Genomic DNA, 24423 nt, shown 5'->3' with positions numbered 1-24423 from the left:
CCCCTCAAATGCGCACACACACAAATCACAGATATTACAGTATATGTTGGTAAAAATGACCATTGCCAACCTAATTTACTATTTTAAAACAACTGCATGCCTTTTTCACTTGTTTTAGTCACTGCTACATTTAATATGAAAATCATAAAACTGCATGACTATTGTATTATCTATCTTTTTCAAATCTTGTTAATTTGAATGCTATTGCTAGAATACAAATAATGATAGAGTTGAGACGAGTTTATAGGCATCTTACAAATACTGACATTTAGAGGTAACCTTCTGATGATGGTTGGTTTTATTGAGAGGGATTCCCCTTCATAACCACCATTAGCATAATACAGTACAATCCATTTCAAGCAGTGAACTGCTGATAAAGGTTTTCACAGACCTTTCTGGCTCAAATGAATGGAACAGTCAAAGGGATCTGGCAGGAGTTACCAGGTCAGCATAGAGGTGAGTGAAAACTGCAGGCCTTTGCATAACCATCCAGGTATTACAGTGCAGTCTCTTGGTGTGTCATTATTAAATACAATCTTCTAATGATAATGATTTACATGACAGTGCTGTTTCCTTTAAATCAATGCTTTATTGCACAAAGACAATTCAAGATTAATACAAACTGTATGCTTTCGTCAGTAATTATATACCGTATTTTTCGGACTATAAGTCGCAGTTTTTTTCATAGTTTGGCCGGGGGTGCGACTTATGTGTGAAATTATTAACACATTACCGTAAAATATCAAATAATATTATTTAGGTCATTCATGTAAGAGACTAGACGTATAAGATTTCATCGGATTTAGCGATAAGGAGTGACAGATTGTTTGGTAAACATATAGCATGTTCTACATGTTATAGTTATTTGAATGACTCTTACCATAATATGTTACGTTAACATACCAGGCACGTTCTCCGTTGGTTATTTATGCGTCATATAACGTACGCTTATTCAGCCTGTTGTTCACTATTCTTTATTTATTTTAAATTGCCTTTAAATTGTCTATCCTTGGTGTTGGGTTTTATCAAGGGACGGCGTGGCGCAGTGGAAGAGTGGCCGTGTGCAACCCGAGGGTCCCTGGTTCAATCCCCACCTAGAACCAACCTCGTCATGTCCGTTGTGTCCTGAGCAAGACACTTCACCCTTGCTCCTGATGGGTGCTGGTTAGCGCCTTGCATGGCAGCTCCCTCCATCAGTGTGTGAATGTGTGTGTGAATGGGTAAATGTGGAAGTAGTGTCAAAGCGCTTTGAGTACCTTGAAGGTAGAAAAGCGCTATACAAGTACAACCCATTTATCATTATTATCATTTAAATAAATGTTCCCAAAAAATGCGAATTATACTCCAGTGCGACTCATATATGTTTTTTTCCTTCTTTATTATGCATTTTCGGCCGGTGCGACTTATACTCTGGAGCGACTTATACTCCGAAAAATACGGTACATAAGTTTGATTAAAAATATATATATATTTTGATTCGTAGTTAAACTTTACATTAATTGAAAATGACAATAGCAAATCTCCACAACATAAACAAAAATTGGGCACCATATTTCAGGGTTTCTAGGACAGGGTTGTCCAAACGTGTTCCACTGAGGGCAGAATAAAAACAATTGATGGGTAGAGGAGCCCACTTTCATCCATTTCCAACGTATTCAACATCGGTATGTGAAGCTGTCCGTACATGAATCCTCATCTTAGCTCTGTGTTAGGTGACAACACAAATTAGTGCAATATAGACAAATATATCTCAGTTATAATCATATTCTTAGAATATACTGAGGGCCAAGGGGAAAAAAAGCTGCAATAAAAAGATCCCTTTTCTAAGACTCTGTTTCCTTTGTTCCAAAAATGCATTGTTAAATGTTTTGTTTATACATTGCTAACAGAAGCATTTGTTCATGTGAAGGCAATAACTATTCGGGAGCACCAGCTGCATATGAGAGGTTGTTCAATGATTGGGTACGCGGTGAGGTGTCAGAGGGTGTGAAATGCAGATGGGACCTTCAGTATGAGTGTCTTTAAATGACAGCACCATGAAAACAGTTTCAAATAAACACAGCAGTAATACCCCACAAAAAAAACTACGACAACAACTGGTACACCCAAAAGACACTATAACAAAGAATAGAAAATGTGACGTCATCTATGAAATCCCATGCAAATCATGCAATAAAACTAATACTGGAAAGACCGGACGATCCTTCAGCACCCGAAAAAAAGGACAAAAAAACGAATGCGAGAAGGAGACTGTTGCAAAGTTCACCAGAACACAAAAACAATCAGCAGAACAAGAAAAAAAAATTGCTATAACAGACCACAGCAGTAGCAACAATCACCTCATGGACTGGGACAAGGGAAAAGTCATATAATCAAAAACAAACAAATACAAGAGATGGATCAAGGAGGCTACGGAAATCAGGAAGCAAGGGGCCAACACCATGAACAGGGACGAGGGGGCTTACATGCTTTCGCACACCTGGGTCGCTGTTCTTCATTGGCGGTGCCAGGGCGGATATGGAAACTTTATTTTTAATGTTTTTCTGACCCGGTCAGCTGTATTTAGACACGTCACACCAGGAAGCTACGACAGCTCTGACGAAGGCTGAAATGTCAGCCGAAACTGTCAACAGTTAAGAAACCTGTCTTACCCAAAAAAAGATTTGTCTGAACACAAGAATTTTAAACATAGTTATTTGAGAAGACAAGATGAATGCAGTTGATTTATAAATGACAGGAGGCATGGCAGAAAATAATTGAGAAAGTGCTATGCATATAGGATATGTACTACTATATGCATTCATTTTACATGACAGTTGTCCTAATACTCAATAAGGAACAGAGGGCAGCCACTGTGTGGCGCTTTGGGACCAGATTCAAGTCTTAAGTCAGTAGTGGTTGAAATGTAATATATGTTGGTGTTAATAAAGTATTATCATTATTGTTCTTATTTGATCTTAATTAATTAAAATTAATACAATGTAAAATGGATGGATGGGTATTGGTATCGTATGATCTGATTGCCAATGATTGCCATTACCCAAACTTTAAGTGCCCTCTTGTTTTCCTTTTTTTTACATTGCTGTTTATAATTGACCTTGCCAAAATGAATGAATACTAATTGAAGAACAGAATATGACTATCTCATTGCAATAGCAAAAGATTGGAAACTTTTCTTCTCGTGCAATCAGATTTGAATTTAAGGCGCTAGATCTTTGTGACAAGGTGTCTGACAATCCTCTGGAGGTCTTGGGCTCGGAGCTTGGTGACCGCTAGCACCTCCTCATGGTTTGCTTTGTTGTTGCTGTCATATTCTGTCACAACCTTATTGGTGATCAGTGAAAGACCCAAGACACGCAAGCCACAATGTCGAGCGACCACCACTTCTGGGACTGTGCTCATACCTGAAAGATGAACAGAAATGAGATGAGAGCTTTTCTAAATGCTGTATCATTCATTTAGTGCATATGATTCAGCATTTTATTCACATACCCCTTGTCATGATCCGTTACCCGGATCATGGCATGATTTATGTTGGTAATGTTTCTGTTTTAGTCTGTTTCCTGGATGCACCTTTTTTCCCTGTTTACTGTTGGTTTCCATGGGCACTGATTCTCCTCACCTGTCTTAGTTTAGCAATTAGTGTTCCCACCAGGTGTTTTGGTTAATCACTCCCCTTTATAGTTTCCTGTCAACCAGCAGTAGTTGCTGGGTCAATGTTTGCTGTAGGCAACATTTACGTTCTCCTGTTTTTTCTCCTCGCTATAGTAAGTTTGTACACACTAGCATTCCTCGTTTTTCACCCTTGGTGACATTTTGTGTTTTTTAGTTCCATGCTTGCTAGTATCCTCAGTTTTGTATTTTTGTCCTGCATTTAATTTATTGAAATACTTCATCTTACCTCCACAATACTCTGTATTGGAAGGAACGCTACCAGCGCAGCAATGCGTCCCCGCAGATGTAACACCCCTTTTACATTTTAACTGGATCACTCATGATGTCTCTACACTGGTCAAAGACTAAATGTCATCAGTCACAATGTTGATCAATGTTTAATCAAGGTGGACAAAAGCGGGTACAGTTCACTGCTCCCATTTCAGCAATCATCTTTTATCACAGTTATCGTATCAGGAGAAGATGCTATAACAATTAAACGTATATACACTTTAGATTTGACAGTGTATAGATTGTACAAATTCGGAAGATAGAATAAAATGCTTGCTGAAATGTGAGGGTTGTATTGCCTTTTGTGAGAAACTATTTGTATGGGATACTACTGGGACAACGTGGCTCGGTTGGTAGAGCGGCCCTGCCAGCAACCTGAGGGTTCCTGGTTCGACCCCCGCTATCCTAGTCACGTCCGTTGTGTCCTTGAGCAAGACACTCCCCCCTGGATCGTGGTTAGTGCCTTGCATGGCAGCTCCCGCCATCAGTGTGTGAATGTGTGTGCGTGAATGGGTGAATGTAGAAATTGTGTCAAAAGACGGATTGGCATATACTAGTTCCCGGCATGCAGTTTTAAGAAGTACCACACTCGAGTTTAGTTATAGGAACTACCCTTCCCCATAGAGACTTTTTCTTTTCACGTTCGCACATGGCTCGGAATGCTGGGGACCTTGGTAAGAAACATGCGTGACGCATATCCGCCTACGACCCGTGACGTATTACTTTAGCGCCTCACCAACCAATGCAAAACAACCCACAACCCGCCCGCGAAAAGTGAACAGAGAAACAACACAAGCAAGAATGGAGACCTCGGAGACTACTGTGTTCATGATCGTCTGCTTGCAAGGAATAATAACAATGGGTGGTAAAATTCGGCATCTACTAACGTTAATGGAAGAGGAATCCAGCGACAGGCGATATTTCTTTGTTTCATGGAAGACAAAAGGATAGCAACGCGTCGCAGATGAAGAAGGCGACAAGTAAGCCACTTGTTATTATTAATTACTGTATGTGCTGATTGTATAGGCCTACGTATCCCATACTTGCCAAACTTGAGACCTCCGATTTCGGGAGGTGGGGGGGCGGGCGGGGGGAGTGGTTGGGGGCGGGGCGTGGTTAAGAGGGGAGGAGTATATTTACAGCTAGAATTCACCAAGTCAAGTATTTCATATGTATATATATATAAGAAATACTATGTCAAGTATTTCATATATATATATATACAAATATATACATATATATACAGTATATATATATATATATATATATATATATATATATATATATATATATATATAAAATAAATACTTGACTTTCAGTGAATTCTAGCTATAAATATATATTTCTTTTATTTTATATATATATATATATATATATATATATAAAATAAATACTTGAATTTCAGTGTTCATTTATTTACACATATACACACACACAACACTCATCTACTCATTGTTGAGTTAAGGGTTGAAATGTCCATCCTTGTTCTATTCTCTGTCACTATTTTTCTAACCATGCTGAACACCCTCTCTGATGATGCATTGATGTGTGGCACGCACAAAAGTGCTTTCATCAAATGCACTAGATGGCAGTATTGTCCTGTTTAAGAGTGTCACAACATTGCTGTTTACGGCAGACGAACTGCTTTACGGTATACAAAAACGTGACTGCTGTTGCTGTGTGTTGTTGCCGCGCTGGGAGGACGTTAATAAAACTGCCTAACAATAAACCCACAAAAGAAACCAAGAACTCGCCCTCCATCATTCTACAGTTATAACGTGATTGGGCAGGTAGGGCCTGAATTTCGGGAGATTTTCGGGAGAAAATTTGTCCCGGGAGGTTTTCGGGAGAGGCGCTGAATTTCGGGAGTCTCCCGGAAAATCCGGGAGGGTTGGCAAGTATGACGTATCCTATAAGTAAACATTCCAGGAGGTAGTCGACTGTTAGTATTGAGCGGATTACAAAATGTGGATATTTTAGACGCTATGCATTTTTCCTGGTGCTGTTGCGATCTTGTAAACAACTCTGTGGGACTTTTTAAAAATGGCGGGTCTGTGTTGGGGCTAGTTGGCGCAGCACGTCAGTTCAACCAATCACCAAACACCTATGTATTTTAGTTCCTATGGGACTCAGTTTGGGACTACTTATAAAATACTAAACGGTCTAGCTCCATCCTATCTTGCTGATTGTATTGTACCATATGTCTCAGCAAGAAATCTGCGTTCTGAGAACTCCGGCTTATTAGTGATTCCCAGTGCCCCAAAAAAGTCAGCGGGCTATAGAGTGTTTTCTATTCGGGCTCCGAATAACAGTGAGAGATGCTACCTCAGTAGAAACATTTAAGTTCCATCTTAAAACTAATTTGTATACGCTAGCCTTTAAATAGACCCCTTTTTTAGACCAGTTGATCTGCCGTCTCTTTTATGCTCTGCCCTCCTCTCCTGCGTGGAGAGGTTATTAGGTGACTACAGATGTTGCGCTAGCTGTTCAAAGTCGGGACCCGGGGTGGACCCCTCATCTGTGCATCAGTTGGGAACGTCTCTGCGCTGCTGACTTGTCTCCACTCAAGTTGATCCCCTGCCTGCCCCACTATGGACTGGAATCTCACACTACGGCGTGGCGAAGTTGGTAGAGTGGCCGTGCCAGCAATCAGAGGGTTGCTGGTTACTGGGGTTCAATCCCCACCTTCTACTATTCTAGTCACGTCCGTTGTGTCCTTGGGCAAGACACTTAAGCCCTTGCTCCTGATGGCTGCTGGTTAGCGCCTTGCATGGCAGCTCCCGCCATCAGTGTGTGAATGTGTGTGTGAATGGGTGAATGTGGAAATACTGTCAAAGCGCTTTGAGTACCTTGAAGGTAGAAAAGCGCTATACAAGTACAACCCATTTATCATTTATTTATTTACTATTAACTAGATCCACTCAACGTCCATTGCACCGGTGGGAGGGTTCCCCACATCTGTGGTCTTTCACATTGTATCCCATTAGGTTGAGTTTTTTCTTGCCCTGATGTGGGATCTGAGCCGAGGATGTCGTTGTGACTTGTGCAGCCCTTTGAGACACTTGTGATTAAGGGCTATATAAATAAACTTTGATTGATTGATGATTGAGTTTAGACCCTGCCTCAGAGTAGGAGCTAATATGGTTATAGGATCTGTGGGCCGTAGTCCCTAGTTCCTGTATGTCGGAACACGACGAAAAAGGTTATAGGAACTCTAAAAAGTCAGAAAACGATTAAAGCTCTTTGAGTACCTTGAAGGTAGAATGATATATACAAGTATAAGCCATTTACCGTTACTGTTTAACTTAAACAATTACATCATCATAGAATTATAAAAAATATTTAAGATATGTATAGCGCAATACAATTTTAAGGTTGAATTCAATATTTTTAAAATAAAATCCTATTATCTTGAAATGATCCTTTTAGCTTGTAACTTGTTTAAGGACAATTAATGAAATACTTAGAAATATCACATTTCCACCCCAAAAATTATTGTAGTACACCTAAAAATAAAGCTGTAATCCGTTAAAAAATCATGTTTAACCTGAAAGCATGACAAGTCAGCATTTGATTGCATATTGATGATAATTGTCCACATTGTACATATAATTTTTCTCTTGAGGACAGCATGAGGGATCTGCACTCACCAACGGCATCAGCCCCAAACTTCTGCAGAACCTTGCACTCTGCAATGGTCTCATATGTGGGTCCGGCAACCACACAGTAAACTCCTTCTTGCAGGAAGCTGCCACAGTTCTGTTCTTTTGCAGTCTGAAGAGCCAAAGTTCTCAGGTCACGGTCATAGGCGTCCGACATGCAAGGAAAACGCACTCCAAAACTGACAAGGAAAAAGAGTTGAACTATAAATAAGCTATGTAAGATACGCTAGTGTGAGGGATTACATGTTTAAAGTCCTGATCTAACATTGTAAACTTGATAATGATGATTGTGTTACCTGTCATCATTGTGCCCAATCAGAGGATTCTGTCCACAAAAACCTGGCAGGTTAATATGATCTTTAATGACCATAATGTCACCGACATTGTAGTTGCCATTAAGTCCACCCGCTGCATTTGTCACAATCAGACTTTTCACACCCATCAGGGAGAAGACTCGCACAGGGTACGTCACCTACAGCCACAGACACATTTTTCATTCATGAACAAAGGGGTGAATAATAAACAGTGCAAACATTTTATATGTTTTTTTTAACAGAGTAGCAGAATCTAAACAAAAGTGTATGTGTATAAAAGACACCTTTCACAGAAACGACCACTATACTCAAGACCAAAGAGCGATTAAAGAACTTCAGGGACAAGACTGCCAACATTCACAAGAGAAGAGACATGTTTTGCAACAGTAATTTGAAAATGAAATAAATGCAGAATAATAGTCAATTACCCTCACTCTGGAGCAAAATCTTACCTCCTAGAGCAGGGGTGTCAAACTCATTTCAGCTCAGGGGCCACATGGAGGAAAATATATTCCCAAGTGGGCCGGACTGGTAAAATCATGGCTTGATAACTTAAAAATAAAGACATCTTCAGATTGTTTTCTTTGTTTAAACATAGACAAAATGCATTCTGAAAATGTACAACTCATAAAGTTTTGGGGTTTTTTACACTTACTTTCTACACCGTTAATAGTACTTTCTGATTAAATGATGTGATAATGTTCATCAGTCAGATAGGTGGAATTGAGTCTGGCAGAGTTGTAAAATGCTCTCATTGCCGTTAATTTTTAATCTATCAGAAGATGAAATGAATGATAAGATCAAAATCAAATTACAGAATGTTATTAATATAATTTACAATTTTTTCTCAACCAATGCACTAACTAATTCAAAAATTGTTGCTCATTTTTATATTTTTGTATACAACCTGTTGGCGGGCCTGATCTGGCCCGCGGGCCATACGTTTGACACCCCCTGTCCTAGAGGAAGGAAGACTGTGATTAAGCTGAGCTTCCAGTTCAGAAATAAACAAGAGGAACTCATTATTAGAACCACAGTTACCAAAATGAAGCACCGGTGACACATTTAGCTGTAAAGAATTAGAATGATAAATTACCTATAATTTCGCCCCTGTTTAAGAAGATATAGGGCCTGATCTTCTAAGATCCAAATATCAAGCACTAAGACTGCACGTACAAATTGATAAGAAGTGCAAATGTGGCACAGACTACCCTATTTAAATGAGGTTTTTGCACGTACTACCGGCATTATGTGCCTATGGAAACAACATTTTCCCTCCACATTCATGTCATCATGCTCAGACCTGTGGGGTCTTGCAATGTTGAACAAAAAGCACACATTTATAATCTGACAACAAACAATCCCGAGCACGATGACGGTAGGTCATCACAACACCGCAGCGTATTCTAAACAGTGTATGGAATGATCCATACGCAAAGACAATGTAGGAAATATGTTACCATAATATATTTCCTATATGTAAAAAGTCTGACTAACACCGTTTTTAAAAAAAACACCAGCAAACACCAAAATTGTTTTTGTCACTTGTTTAACTCAGCCCCTTATGTCATATAGCAGCTATACATTTGTATAATGATATTGCTGAATAGACAGTATGTGTAATATTTGTTTTCTTGACAGTCCATATTGGCAAACTATATTGCCAAAAGTATTTGGCCACCTGCCTTGACTCACATATGAACTTGAAGTGCCATCCCATTCCTAACCCATAGGGTTCAATATGATGTGGGTCCACCTTTTGCAACTATTACAGCTTCAACTCTTCTGGGAAGGCTGTCCACAAGGTTGCAGAGTGTGTCAATTGAATTTTTCGACCATTCTTCCAAAAGCGCATTGGTGAGGTCACACACTGATGTTGGTTTGAGAAGGCCTGACTCTCAGTCTCCGTTCTAATTCATCCCAAAGGTGTTCTATCGGGTTCAGGCCAGGACTCTGTGCAGGCCAGTCAAGTTCATCCACACTAAACTCTGTCATTCATGTCTTTATGGACCTTGCTTTGTGCAGTGGTGCACAGTTATGTTGGAAGAGGAAGGAGCCCGCTCCAAACTGTTCCCACAAGGTTGGGAGCATTAAATTGTCCAAAATGTTTTGGTATCCTGGAGCATTCAAAGTGCCTTTCACTGGCAATAAGGGGCCAAGCCCAAATCCTGAAAAACAACCCCACACATGCATTCCGAAATGTACCGTTCTCCTGGCAACCTCCAAACCCAGACTCATCCATCAGATTGCCAGATGGAAAAGCGTGATTCATCACTCCAGAGAAGGCGTCTCCACTGCTCTAGAGTCCAGTGGTGACGTGCTTTTCACCACTGCATCCGACGCTTTGCATTGGACTTGGTGATTTATGGCTTAGATGTAGCTGTTCGGCCATTGAAACCCATTCCATGAAGCTCTCTGTGTACTATATGTGGGCTAATTGGAAGATCACATGAAGTTTGGAGCTCTGTAGCAACTGACTGTGCAGAAAGTCGGCGACCTCTTTGCACTATGTGCTTCAGCATCCGCTGACCCCTCTCTGTCAGTTTACCTGGCCAACCACTTCGTGGCTGAGTTGCTGTTGTTCTCAAACTCTTCCATTTTCTTATAATAAAGTGGACAGTTGATTTTGGAATATTTAAGAGCGAGGACATTTCACGACTGGATTTGTTGCACAGGTTGCATCCTATGACAGTTCCACACTGGAAATCACTGAGCTTCTGAGAGCGGCCCATTCTTTCACAAATGTTTGTAGAAACAGTCTCCATGCCTAAGTGCTTGATTTTATACACATGTGGCCGGGCCAAGTGATTAGGACACCTGATTCTGATCATTTGGATGGCTGGCCAAATACATTTGGCAATATAGTGTATGTGGGATGGAGCTGCACCGCAATCCTTTTTCACAACCATTTCTGCGCAACTGCCAGTTTGCAGATCCTTTCTGGTTGTACTAAATATAGATCCAAAAAAAGGCAACCGCAGAACAGTTTCCAAATCAATCTTGATCATTTATATTTGCATCTTCTTCTCCCAGTATTCTGAGCGTTCTGAAGATCAGCAAATATTTAGCATATGCATGAAGACAGACACTCTAAATCAGTGGTTCTTAACCTGGGTTCGATCGAACCCTAGAGGTTCGGTGAGTCGGCCTCAGGGGTTCGGCAGAGCCTCCGACGCGGAGGTCAAGACACACCCGACTCATCGTGTAAATAAAAACTTCTCCCTGTCGGCGTATTATGGATACCCCCAAACAATGTTCCCTCTAATTTTCCATATGTGTGAGCAAACACAAAAACTCCTTGAGCATTCAGTGGAGCACATGTGAGCGACGTCAGACCTGCAGCACACCTGTCCCAAACCTGACTAAATAACAAGTTCAATGTTTTATTATTGTAATCAAATGACAGCAGTCATTTCCATGAGATTATTTTCTAATATAAGTGTTTAGGCCCACTTACAATGACTATAACATATTGTTTTTCATGAGCTGTGTACTAGTATTATATGTCTGGGTGGGGGTCCTGCTTTGGAAATAATGTGTATCCCTTTCAGATATCACATTTAGTTCCCACTAAAACATTCACATGTTGCACAATGAGATGTAAACATGGGATCATGTGTACATTCCTGCAACTTTGTTTGTAAAATATGTCTTTATTAGTATTTCTTTAATATAATAACATAATTTTATGACATACTTGCCAACCCTCCCGGGTTTTCCGGGAGACTCCCTAAATTCAGAGGCTCTCCCGAAAACCTCCCGGGACAAATTTTCTCCCAAAATTCAGGCAGACTCAGGTCCGCAACAGCGTACCTGCCCAATCACGTTATAACTGTAGAATGATCGAGGGCGAGTTCTTGGTTTCTTATGTGGGTTTATTGTTAGACAGTTTCATTAACGTCCCCCCAGTGCGGTAACAACACACAACAACAGCAGTCACGTTTTTGTCTACCGTAAAGCAGTTCGTCTGCCGTAAACAGCAATGTTGTGACACTCTTAAACAGGACAATAATGCCATCTAGTGCATTTGATGAAAGCACTTGTGTGCGTGCCACACAGCAATGCATCATCAGAGAGGGTGTTCAGCATGGTTCGAAAAATAGTGACAGAGAATAGAATAAGGATGGACAATTCAACCCTTAACTCAACAATGAGGAGATGAGTGTTATGTGTGTGTATATGTGTAAATAAATGAACATTGAAATTCAAGTATTTATTTTATATATTTATATATATATATATATTATATAAATATATATATATATATATATATATATATATATAAATATATATAATAAAATAAATCTATATTTATAGCTATAATTCGCTGAAAGTCATGTATTTCTTATATATATATATATATATATATATATATATATATATATATATATATATATATATATATATATATATATATATATGAAACACTTGACTTAGTATTTCGTCAAGTATTTTTTATAAATATATATATATATATATATATATATAATAAAATAAATATATATTTATAGCTAGAATTCATTGAAAGTCAAGTATTTCTTATATATATATATATATGAAATACTTGACTTAGTATTTCGTCAAGTATTTCTTATATATACAGTATATGTATATATATATATATATATATATATATATATATATATATATATATATATATATATATATATTAAATACTTGACTTGGTGAATTCTAGCTGTAAATATACTCCTACCCTCTTAACCACGCCCGCCCCCGCCCCCCACCTCCCGAAATCGGAGGTCTCAAGGTTGGCAAGTATGTTTTATGATTATGGTTCGGGTTCGGTGAATGTGCATATGAAACAGGTGGGGTTCGGTACCTCCAACAAGGTTAAGAACCGCTGCTCTAAATGGATTGTGCTCTCTGTTTTGTTCACTGAAGAGACAAAATCCTCTGCACACAACCTTAATAGATCAGCAGCTATTAAGTTCGTACGTGTTTTAACACACGTAAACCTTTAGTAGATCAGGCCCATAATATTTACATGTAACAAGGAATATTATGTACATGTAACCTGCCTGGTCCAGCCCGTGAAAACCTGGGTTTGTCAAATGAGAGTGCAAGAGCGCTAGTCATCGAGCCAAGACTAAGTCGTCGACTTGACTCGTGGACAAACTTTGAAGGTGTCATGGAGTGAGGTTTACACACGTACCGCAGAACAACACTAGGTAGCATCTCCAAATGTTTCCTAGTGAACACCTAAATGACTCAAGAAGGCTGAGGCAAATGGGATGTGGTCAGATGAGACCAAAATTGAGCTATTTGGTAGAACACAATTCCCACTCTCCGCCATGGAAATGAAAACATTCACTTTTGGGGCACAGAAATACTTAATTGCATTGAGAGGCTGATGAATCCGGTCATGTACTGTGGATGAGAACCTTCTGGTGTCAGCAAGAACACTGAATGGTAATGGTTGTGTCTATCAGAATGACTATGACACAAAGCATATGGCAGTGACACAAGAAGAAATACATTAAGATCCTTGAGTGCCCTATAAGGACTTTGGTCTTTAATCCCATAAAAAATGCGGTAGAGGGAGCCGGAACTTCAAGTTGCCAAGCGACAACCTTGAAACCTCCTGGATTTGGAAAGTAACTGTGAAGAGGAGTGGACCAAAATCCCCCCTGAAATGTGACCAACTATTATACAATAAACTTCTGCCCTGATCGCCAACAAGGGTTTCTCCAACAAGTATTTATATCAGGGGTCTGCAAACTAAAGCCTGCGGGCCAAATACGGCCCGCCAGCGTCCAAAATCCGGCCCGCGGGAAGTCTCAAGTTTTTTTATTTATTTGTTCAACCACTTCTATGTTAGCTACCTCTCTTTGTTTGTAATGTATATTTTCTGCTGGATCTACTCTCTATGTGATGCTGCCTTTTTTTTTTTTGCTGCAGCGGTTACATCTACTGTAATACTGTACATCAGGGGTGTCCAACTCATTTTAGCTCAGGGGCCGCATGGAGGGAAATCTGCACACACGCGGGCCAGACTATTAAAATCATGGCATTAAAACAAAAAAAATGAAGACAACTTCAGATTGTTTTCTTTGCCTTACTTTGGCCAAAAATAGAACAAACACACTCTGAATATAGTACAATAAAAGTATAGAAAAGAACACCCGGCAGCGGTAAAGTTTAGATCAGGGGACCCCAAACTACGGCCCGTGGGCGGAATATGGCCCGCCAGCGTCCAAAATACGGCCCGCGGGAAGTCTCAAGTTTTTTTTGTTTTTTTTCCTTTCTAATCTATTTTCTACCGCTTGTTACTCTCGTGGTCTCCTAGCCGCATAGTCAAATCATATTGTGTAAAAATGCATTTTCCCATCAATAATGTGACATAATCGCGCTCACGCCGGCACTGCGGCGAGTGCGCACTCATTTAGTCAATGAGCGCATGAGGAATATATATATATATATATATATACACACACACACACACACACAAACAGCCTGGCAACCGGCCTAATTTTTTTAACCCAATGCGGCCCCCGAGTCAAAAAGTTTGGGGACCCCTGATTTATACACATTTTATTGGGATCAAATATTTATTTCAATTAAAAGATCAAAAGTATAAATTTTATTTTTACATCTTAGTCTGTAGTGTATTGTCCGTCTTCCTCTGTTAAAAGAAACCCACTATAAAAATGATCGACATTTCCTGACTTTTGTAAGGGGTACAATTACAAAATCCGCACAGGATGAAATATTTTGTCACTCTCCGTATTGGACTGACATCATGATGATTCATAAGAGAATGCGACAAAATACGAGCAATGAAATAAAGGCAGGGTTACATCTGTTTTAAAACATATTTTCAAAGTCAACCACAGGACGGTACAGTACATCCCGATTGCAGTTACTCCTGATATGTTCCAACGGGAATTGGGTTAATCATACTTGTACTTTATTTTGATTCAGATCCGGATTAAATATCTTTTTTTTCACTTTTACAGTTGCAATCTGGACTTTACCGTAGTAGTTGTGTTGTATGTAAGCCTGATACATTTTTGATATATAGTTTATATGTATACACAAGGGTTACTATAATTTTCTTAATAAGTGACTTCCTAAACTATAGTAAGAAGCACAGAAATATCAATAATTGAATTTATGTTGATGTTTTGCAAGTATTTATCAAATTGCTGTGAGACACTGCACACAATATGCTATGGCATGAGATAGGGTTATTGGCAAAAGTGCAATAATGGGAATCACACAAGGAAAGACAAATGTTTTATGGTTGCATGCTTACCTTTTTGCAAGAATTTCTACATGTTCATAGGTTGTCGGGGTTGTTCGATGACACACATTCGATGACTTTATTATGAATCAAAGCCGTCTAATGTCCTGGATGGACTTATATTGCAGCTCATCTATATTTAGTGTTCATATAAAATATGAAACTGGATTTTATGATTTACTGGGGATATCACTGACTTTATGTGAAGACGGCACATCCCAGCTTGTAATAAAATAAAACCATAAAACAATAATCTCAACAATATGCCAAAGGTCAATCTCCTGCTGTCACAGGTTTTAACCAATGTGACATCTTTCAGCACACACAGCAACGTTTTCTTAGATGCTGCATACTTTATTGTATTTGCAGATAAAACAATTCCAGCGACTGTAAACCAATAAAATATAAACTTTTAGTTATAATGTAGTACAACAAAACATACATAACACAACAAATACATGTCTACAGTGGAACAGAGACACCGGTGCATAGAATAATATGTATCATAGGCATCAAAAACTACAGAAAATAATGTTAAAGGGGAACATTTTCACAATTTCAGAAGGGTTAAAACCAATAAAAATCAGTTCCCAGTGGCTTATTTTATTTTTCAAAGTTTTTTTCAAAATTTTACCCATCACGCAATATCCCTGAAAAAGCTTCAAAGTGCCTGATTTTAACCATCGTTATATACACCCGTCCATTTTCCTGTGACGTCACATAGTGAAGCCAACACAAACAAACATGGTGCACAGAACAGCAAGCTATAGCGACATTAGCTCGGATTCAGACTCGGATTTCAGCGGCTTAAGCGATTCAACAGATAACGCATGTATTGAAGCGGATGGTTGTAGTGTGGAGGCAGGTAGCGAAAACGAAATTGAAGAAGAAACTGAAGCTATTGAGCCATATCGGTTTGAACCGTATGCAAGCGAAACCGACGAAAACGACACCACAGCCAGCGACACGGGAGAAAGCGAGGACGAATTCGGCGATCGCCTTCTAACCAACGATTGGTATGTGTTTGTTTGGCATTAAAGGAAACTAACAACTATGAACTAGGTTTACAGCATATGAAATACATTTGGCAACAACATGCATTTTGAGAGTGCAGACAGCCCAATTTTCATCAATTAATATATTCTTTAGACATACCCTCATCCGCGCTCTTTTCCTGAAAGCTGATCTGTCCAGTTTTGGAGTTGATGTCAGCAGGCCAGGGAAGCTAGGGTCGATATTCTTCTCTTGATCATCTTCGGTGGCTTAAGGGACAGTAGAAGTGGTGTGAGCCAAGACATCCAGGGGGTTTAGCTCGCTCGTCTGCGGGAACAAACTGCCGCCATTGCTTGCCGTGCTACCGAGGTCCTATGTCCCTGAATAGCTCACACACTCCGGCAGATTCAATGGGGGTCTGGCAGCAGATTTCTTTGACTTTATCGTTGGAAATGCATCTGCTTTGAGTGTCGCAGGATATCCACACATTCTTGCCATCTCTGTCGTAGCATAGCTTTCGTCGGTAAAGTGTGTGGAACAAACGTCCAATTTCTTGCCACTTTCGCATCTTTGGGCCACTGGTGCAACTTGAATTGGTCCCTGTTCGTGTTGTTACACCCTCCGACAACACACCGACGAGGCATGATGTCTCCAAGGTACGGAAAACAGTCGAAAAAACGGAAAATAACAGAGCTGATTTGACTCGGTGTTTGAGAAAATGGCGGATTGCTTCCCGATGTTGTGACGTCATCGCTTCGAGAGCGAATAATAGAAAGGCGTTTAATTGGCCAAAATTCACCCATTTAGAGTTCGGAAATCGGTTAAAAAAATATATGGTCTTTTTTCTGCAACATCAAGGTATATATTGACGCTTACATAGGTCTGGTGATAATGTTCCCCTTTAACCGAGATTGAATAAACATTTAAACAAACTTGAAAATAAATCTAGCCCCATATTGTAGTTCATGTACAACTATTTAATGGGTTCATGCTCACAAAATATGTTTATTGGTGTAGGTCATGCCTGCGGCAATCCTCATAACGGGATGAAAACAATACCTCTCAGAGGTAATGAACGATGACGGTGCCAGGACAACAACATTTTTATATTTTTTGATTTCAAATCTATTTCTTGGACTATTATGTATAATTTCTAAAACCTTTCTGCACAAGCACTTACAGTTTGTAGGTTGTAGCCTTCATAGAAGTGAAATCGGCCCTGCATGCAGACACATTCCTGGCCCTGCAGCTTCCCAAAGACCAGTTGACCAGCATGGCCTGCCACTGCACAGCGTACAAACAGTATAAAGACATTTCTTGCCATTTGTGAAAAAAACAACAAAAAAAACATAAAAACATACCGGTGCTAGTCGGGAAACGTGGAATGTTCTGGTAAGGAAAAGCTATTTTGTCCTCCAGCAAGTCAGCAAGGCCGCCTAAGCCCGACCCACAAATGATGGCGACTTTCGGCTGCTTGTTTGCATGGGCCAGCAACCAGTCTGCGGTCTCCTTGTAGTCCTCATAACTGGATTATAAAGCAAGTGGAAATATAATGATTATCATTGTATACTGTAACTAATAATACCACAAGGAACACTTATCTTCATTTATACAAACATTTAACCACAATCAATAGTGGATTTTAATTAGACATGGATGAATTGTTTTAATATGCACAAATAATTCTAAAAATGTGTCTGCGAATGTTGTTTGGTACCATTGGTAGTGTAGTGTATTGCTAGTTAAGTGAGTTGCTACTTTGTGCAACCTTCTAATCACGTAGTTTTAAAAGCGGTGTTGTAAAGCTATATACGGTAATGTACAATATTATGTACCACAGAATGGAAATTGGTTATTTCCAATATATTTTTACATGAGACATTTTACAGCAGGGATTTTCAACTGAATTGTTTTAGAGGCCACATTTCTAGAAAGCTAAGGACAGGGGAGGCCGGACCTCTTCCTTCACTTTCAGTCTTATTTTGTATATTTTGGAGAACCAGCATCGTCTACCGTAGACATTTGAATTTGGTCTATTCATTTTGTCAGATAGGAAGGGGCAGGGATGCGATGTTTATTTGCACTGCGACACATCCGAAATTAAAGAGTTGGACAATATCGGAATATCAGATATCGGCAAAAAGCCATTATCGGACATCCCTAACATACATACATATATATATATATATATATATATATATATATATATATATATATATATAATGTACATGTTCTTAATAAAAACAATTTAGGTACGTGGCTCTCATGGAAAATAAGGACTTCAAAAAAATTAATAAAAATAATGTCCTCCCAAAATCCAATAGTCTAGGCTCCAGGATTAAATGATGCATTTTAATTGGATACATCCTCTGTGGCTTAAGTTCAAAACACAATTATATTATGAAATGCCAACATATACCAGAACACAAGGGACACGCAAATATGGACAACTTGGACGTGATTTTTCTCATTCAACTTTTTATGTTGGATTTTATTAAATTGTGTCAGTAAATCAACCTACTAAAGTGGTCTGTAATGGTGTAAAAAGAGAACTTTATTTGTGCGATTAGGATCACCTAATTGATGGTAAAGCATTGTAAACAAAAACAGCCTTATGACGTCACGCAGCCGGGGGCGGCCCCTTAGCTGTCCGTGGTGCTGCTCGCGATCCCGACTCGCAAAAGAGCAAGATCACCGTCGATGAGAAACTATTTAAAATGTATTTGTATGTATACATGTATTTATAAAACGATTATAATATTCACCATTCCACTTGTTGTGCCGCCTGTTTTGGTGCCCTAAAAGCTGATCTCCTAGAATGAAGCTAGTGTTGCCTTACAGCGACTTATCTCTGCAACACTTAGTGATGTTAATCCTTTTACGCTTCAATATTCATAGCTATTCTTACGCGATGTGACTGATCGGATGTTGCTCTATTTGCTCATTGAAGCCGTAACTTCCTTGACGAATAAACAACAAGCTGTAGAGCCGAGCAGATCTTACCTGTACGAAGCTTCCATGTCTTCCAGATGAGCTGGATACAATTTGAATGGAGTGAGAAACTATCTAACTATCTAATTTCACTTCCACTATTTAAAGGAGAGTTTACAGGCGGACTGTGAATGACGTCACCGCGCATGGGCAGGATGGTCCGGGCCAAAAACGTGCTGACTTTGCACGAGACTGCTTACCGATTCCTTTTCCAGCCTGGGAGAATGAAATAATACAAATTGCATATACATTTTAGGCAAACAAACGAAACAAAACAAAATGAATATATGTATATATTAATCCGGTTGAAAATGCATTTTTATAAAAATACTTGCAAAGAAGTTGTGTACATTTCAAAATAATCTGTGTTTTGAATCAAACTATCAATATACACTTGTAGTAATTAATGATGTATTATTTGATGGTGAAATAAGAATTGAAAAAAAAAACATAACGGAAACAATAAACTCTTTTCCTCATATTTTGTACTTTATATTCAAATATTAAATCCAGACATTTTTTTTTTCATTTCATTCATGTATTTATTTATTTCAGGCAATGACATAAAAAATAATAATAACAAAAAAAGTACAAAGTTGACAACACATGATAATATAAATGAATATAGTGCAAAAGGTAATGTATAGTCAGTGTTGGGTTAGTTACTGAAAACCAGTAACTAGTTACAGTTACTAGTTACTTTATTTCAAAAGTAACTCAGTTACTAACTCAGTTACTTACACCAAAAAGTAATGCGTTACTGTGAAAAGTAACTATTTAGTTACTTCTTTTTTTTTAAGGCTCTCATTGATGCCCTTTTAGCCTTCATTGCAGTACTGTTATTGCACTGGAGAATAATACAATGTGTTGATCAACTTGACATGCATTTGCATCACTGAACTCTGCTAAGCAATGTGCTCTACATACAACACACAAAGACAAAGATATGTTTCAAAGGGCCAGTTTATTTCAGGCCAAAACAAATTGACAAAACTATTGTAAATAGCTGCAACATAACATACATAAGTAACAAACAGCATAATGACAACATAGCTGTAAAGCTGGCTTCACCCAAGGAAGGCACACATGACTTACACAAAGCCTAACCACGCATTTTTGTTCTCAAGGAATTGTGAAATAAAATCATGTATTCAGGAGATCAACACTGTAGTGAAGCCCAGAACACTCTACACATTTCCCCAGTTTTAGTTTAGAGATAAGGAAAGATTGGCCTGGCCCACTAGCATCCCTCTTTATGTTTGTGAACTTTATAGTCTATACATTTAGAGTGATGTGATAATCAAACATTCTAGAAGTCTAGAATGAAAGAGTATATAAGAGAATTGACAGAGTGTGTACCTTCAATGATGAGCAGAGGCAGAGTTTGGAGTGTTTTCTTTAGCTCGCTTTCCATGTTTATGTGCTCACTGTCCAGGTACTTGGAACATGTTTTCCGTGCCATTTGTTGTTTGACGCCGGTATCATGCTAATTAGCTGCCTGAAAACGTGTGACTCCACTGTAGAAATAGCCTGCATGTCTTCTAGCACATACGCTGCAATGGCTCTATCAATGTTGTCCTGGCTAGCAGTGGCCGTGCCAGCAATCTGAGGGTTACTGGTTCAATCCCCACCTTCTACCATCCTAGTCACGTCCGTTGTGTCCTTTAGCAAGACACTTCACCCTTGCTCCTGATGGGTGGTGGTTAGCGCCTTGCATGGCAGCTCCCTCCATCAGTGTGTGAATGTGTGTGTGAATGAGTGAATGTGGAAATAGTGTCAAAGCGCTTTGAGTTCCTTAAAAAGGTAGAAAAGCTATACAAGTATAACCCATTTACCATTTATGTAGCTGTTTCAGCAGATTTGAATTGCTGTTTTGGGCAGTATTCCCGGGCGCGGTCACTGCTGCAGCTCACTGCTGCTGCTCACTGCTCCCCTCACCTCCCAGGGGGTGATCAAGGGTGATGGGTCAAATGCAGAGAATAATTTCACCACACCTAGTGTGTGTGTGACAATCATTGGCACTTTAACTTTAAGTAGATGGGATCTTTGATCCAAGACACAACTTACATTTAACTAAACTGTTATTTTCTTTGTGCTCGACAAAAGAAAAGTAGTGACAATGTGTCCATGTTAACTTGTTAAGAAACTCGACTTCTGACTTCACCATGATGTCTTGTTAGTTGTTATGAGAGTAGCGTATGTGTGTGTGTGTGTGGCCCTTTAAGATATGACAGCATGTGAGGTGAGTGACGTCAGTGAGTGAGTGGGCGAGAGAGGTGAGGGAGCGCAACAGTTAGTGTGTGCAGGTGCTCTAGCTTGGTGGATGGCTGCGTGTAAGACACTAATAAAGTCGCAAATTTGCAACAAACCGCCGGCCTCATCATTCACCCTCGAGTCCGGAGCTGTGTGAAAGTTGTTAGCCCCGAAGTACATAGGCCCTGGAGGAACGTTTCCCCTGCGCTCCGCTCCTCGGTCGAGGAAAGCACGCCTTTTCTTTTCCTTGTGAGACAGAAGGACGACACTTCTTCTGTTTCTAGCCGATACTACATTAAAAAATAACGTAAAATAACGCAGTAACGCATCATGTAGTAACGGTAATTGAGTTACTGAATACAAAAAATAACGCGTTAGATTACTAGTTACCGCCGAAACTAACGGCGTTACAGTAACGCGTTACTTTGTAACGCGTTAGTCCCAACACTGTGTATAGTATGTAATGCATGATTGTCCAGTTTAGCTGGGCAGCACGGTGATACAGGGGTTAGTGCATGTGCCTCACAATACGAAGGTCCTGAATTCAATCCCGGGCTCGGGATCTTTCTGTGTGGAGTTTGCATGTTCTCCCCGTGACTGCGTGGGTTCCCTCCGGGTACTCCGGCTTCCTCCCACCTCCAAAGACATGCACCTGGGGATAAGTTGATTGGCAACACTAAATTGGCCCTAGTGCAGGGGTGGGCAATTCATTTTTACCAAGGGCCGCATGAGCAACCCGAGCACTGCTGGAGGGCCGCATCGACAATATTTCAATTAAATTTTGCTCAATATTATTTTTGATATACCGTAAGATAAATAATAATAATAATAATAATAATAATTAATAGTAATAATAATTTAATTTAACCTAACTTAACTTTATACAAAAGCAGATTGCTTTTGATGGTTTTATTTTTAACACTGTCTTACACTACACTTCCTGATGTATAACAAAAATGCAAAAATGACAATTTCTGCACAGGGTTGATTTAAAGTTTATCCTGCATCCTCTTTAAAAGTCCAACATTTTTCCCCGTCAGATTTGGACAACATTCTGTTATCACACCTACCCTACCAGATTGTCCCATTTCAGTCCTAACATGTCCAAACACGCATTTACCTCTGTGAACAAGTCATTACCTGTGGTTGTCTCTTTGATTGACTGCATGGCTGCCAGCTACTCCGTGATTTGAAAGTCTGCAGTTATCCCACGTAAGAAGATGAGCAGCTGGGCAGTGTCACGTACATCGCAGCTCTCATCCAAAGCCAGCGAAAAACAGTCAAAAGTTGTCCGTTCTGTTCTTCAGCTGAAGCTCCAAGTTTCCGGGCATATCAGCGCAACAGAGTCCAATAAGCACTCCTTAATAAACTCTCCGTCAGAAAACGCCTTACTTTTTCTGGCGATTTTGTGAGAAATGACAAAACTTGTCCTGACGGCTGCATATCTAGGGGTGTGAAATATGGCAAAAAGTCCTTGTTGGGTTTGCAGTTTTACCATCAACGCATCAGCCTCCCTTGCGCGCTCTTCATCAGACAGATTCCGGTATTCAAATTATATTCTTTAAACACAGCAACCTGTGTACCACAAATTAAGCACACGGCGTTACCTTTAATTTCTGTAAAGAAATACTTGTCAGTCCATGACTTGTTGGAAACACGGCATTCGTCATCGACTTTTCTTTTTTTAGTGTGATCTGACATCTCGGTGGTAACCGGGCATCACTTGTCGCTGTGCACCTTCACTCACAGGTTACACCCGGACATACGCCCATAAATAACCATTTTCAAAATAAAAGCAGCACAGTTGTATTGCACGCACAACATAGATGTTTTTTAAAATGTATTTTGTAATTTGTGATTGCTGCTGTTCACATTCACTCACAATCACACACGCGCATACGTCCACACGGAAGTAATACAAATAACGCTTTTCAAAACAAAAGCAGCACCGTTGTATTGCACACTCGACATAGATACTTTTTAAAATGTATTTTGTAATTTATGATTGGCCTCACGCGGGCCGAACAGGGACGCACAAAGGGCTAGATGTGGCCCACGGGCCGCAGAATGCCCAGGTCTGCCCTAGTGTGTGAATGTGAGTGTGAATGTTGTCTGTCTATCTGTGTTGGCCCTGTGATGAGGTGGCGACTTGTCCTGGGTGTAACCCGCCTTCCGCCCGAATGCAGCTGAGATAGGTTCCAGCACCCCCCGCGACTCCAAAAGGGACAAGCGGTAGGAAATGGATGGATGGATTATTAAACTTTTTGTATTTTAATGAAATGTGATTTCTGCTGTACATTTGGTCCAGTCGGAATGATTGTCGGCATAAACCACCCGTCTCGATCGGAAATAAATTTTGATCCAAACGTGTCTGATCGGGTCAGAATATTCCGAAATGGCGTGTTTCCTTAAAGTTTTTTAATTTGGGTTAGGCTTTTAATTTGATTAATTTTGTTCATGTGCACATAGCTTGAGACAAGGCATTGACAAAACAAACAACCTGTCATGATCTGTTCACACCATATCATGTCAGCCCGGCTGCCGCCTCCAGTGCCCAGCCAGGCCACCGCCTCCTGCTGCTCCAGCGGGTTTGCCACAGCCGCCCTCGTCTTTCGTAGATTAATGCTTAATTTGTGGACCCCTCCAGATGTGAAGACGTGATGTGCCTCTAATCTTTTCTTCTTTAGATCTTTGTAAGTGTCAAGGAAATGTGGTCGAGGCAAGCAGTAACTTCTACTTTGGTGATGATAAATGGTTTAAATTAAAAAACATATATTTTTCTTAAGAGTGTATGAATCCACTCCATCCCATTTAAAAAAAAATGTCATGATAGCTTATATATTTGCCTCTGAACGTTTCAAAATATGGCCAAATTTGCAGTAATGTAAGTAAATAAACAGTAACCTAATGGGACTCTAGACAACCACCTGAAACCTGGAAATGAAGGCGGTGCGCATACACGCAGCGGTTCAGAGCTCTCTTTTTTGGTGCAAGTTTTTTA

The 24423-nt window shown here is 39.7% G+C and overlaps 1 protein-coding gene across 1 annotated transcript; it reads right to left on the bottom strand.

The window, feature by feature from the left end:
- Positions 1-579: 579 nt before the first annotated feature.
- Positions 580-19302, bottom strand: pnp6 (purine nucleoside phosphorylase 6). Its single transcript, XM_061969862.2, has 6 exons — positions 19182-19302; positions 17540-17703; positions 17359-17462; positions 7904-8079; positions 7596-7786; positions 580-3404 (listed from the first exon to the last, which is right to left on the bottom strand). The coding sequence occupies exons 1-6, from the start codon at positions 19196-19198 to the stop codon at positions 3208-3210; spliced, it is 849 nt and encodes a 282-aa protein (XP_061825846.1). The 5' UTR covers positions 19199-19302; the 3' UTR covers positions 580-3207.
- Positions 19303-24423: the final 5121 nt, after the last annotated feature.

The sequence above is a fragment of the Nerophis lumbriciformis genome, linkage group LG10, assembly GCF_033978685.3.
Source record: "Nerophis lumbriciformis linkage group LG10, RoL_Nlum_v2.1, whole genome shotgun sequence".
Lineage (NCBI taxonomy): Eukaryota > Metazoa > Chordata > Actinopteri > Syngnathiformes > Syngnathidae > Nerophis > Nerophis lumbriciformis.
This window is presented reverse-complemented; position numbering and strand designations above follow the sequence as displayed.

What these genes read in the sequence shown, in the direction of transcription:
- pnp6 (XM_061969862.2), bottom strand. An exon ending in AAGGCTACAACCTACAAACT is followed by an intron (nt 8,080 to 17,358) that starts GTAAGTGCTTGT and finishes CTGTGGCTGTAG; the next exon opens with GTGACGTACCCTGTGCGAGT. An exon ending in ATTGGGCACAATGATGACAG is followed by an intron (nt 7,787 to 7,903) that starts GTAACACAATCA and finishes TTTCCTTGTCAG; the next exon opens with TTTTGGAGTGCGTTTTCCTT.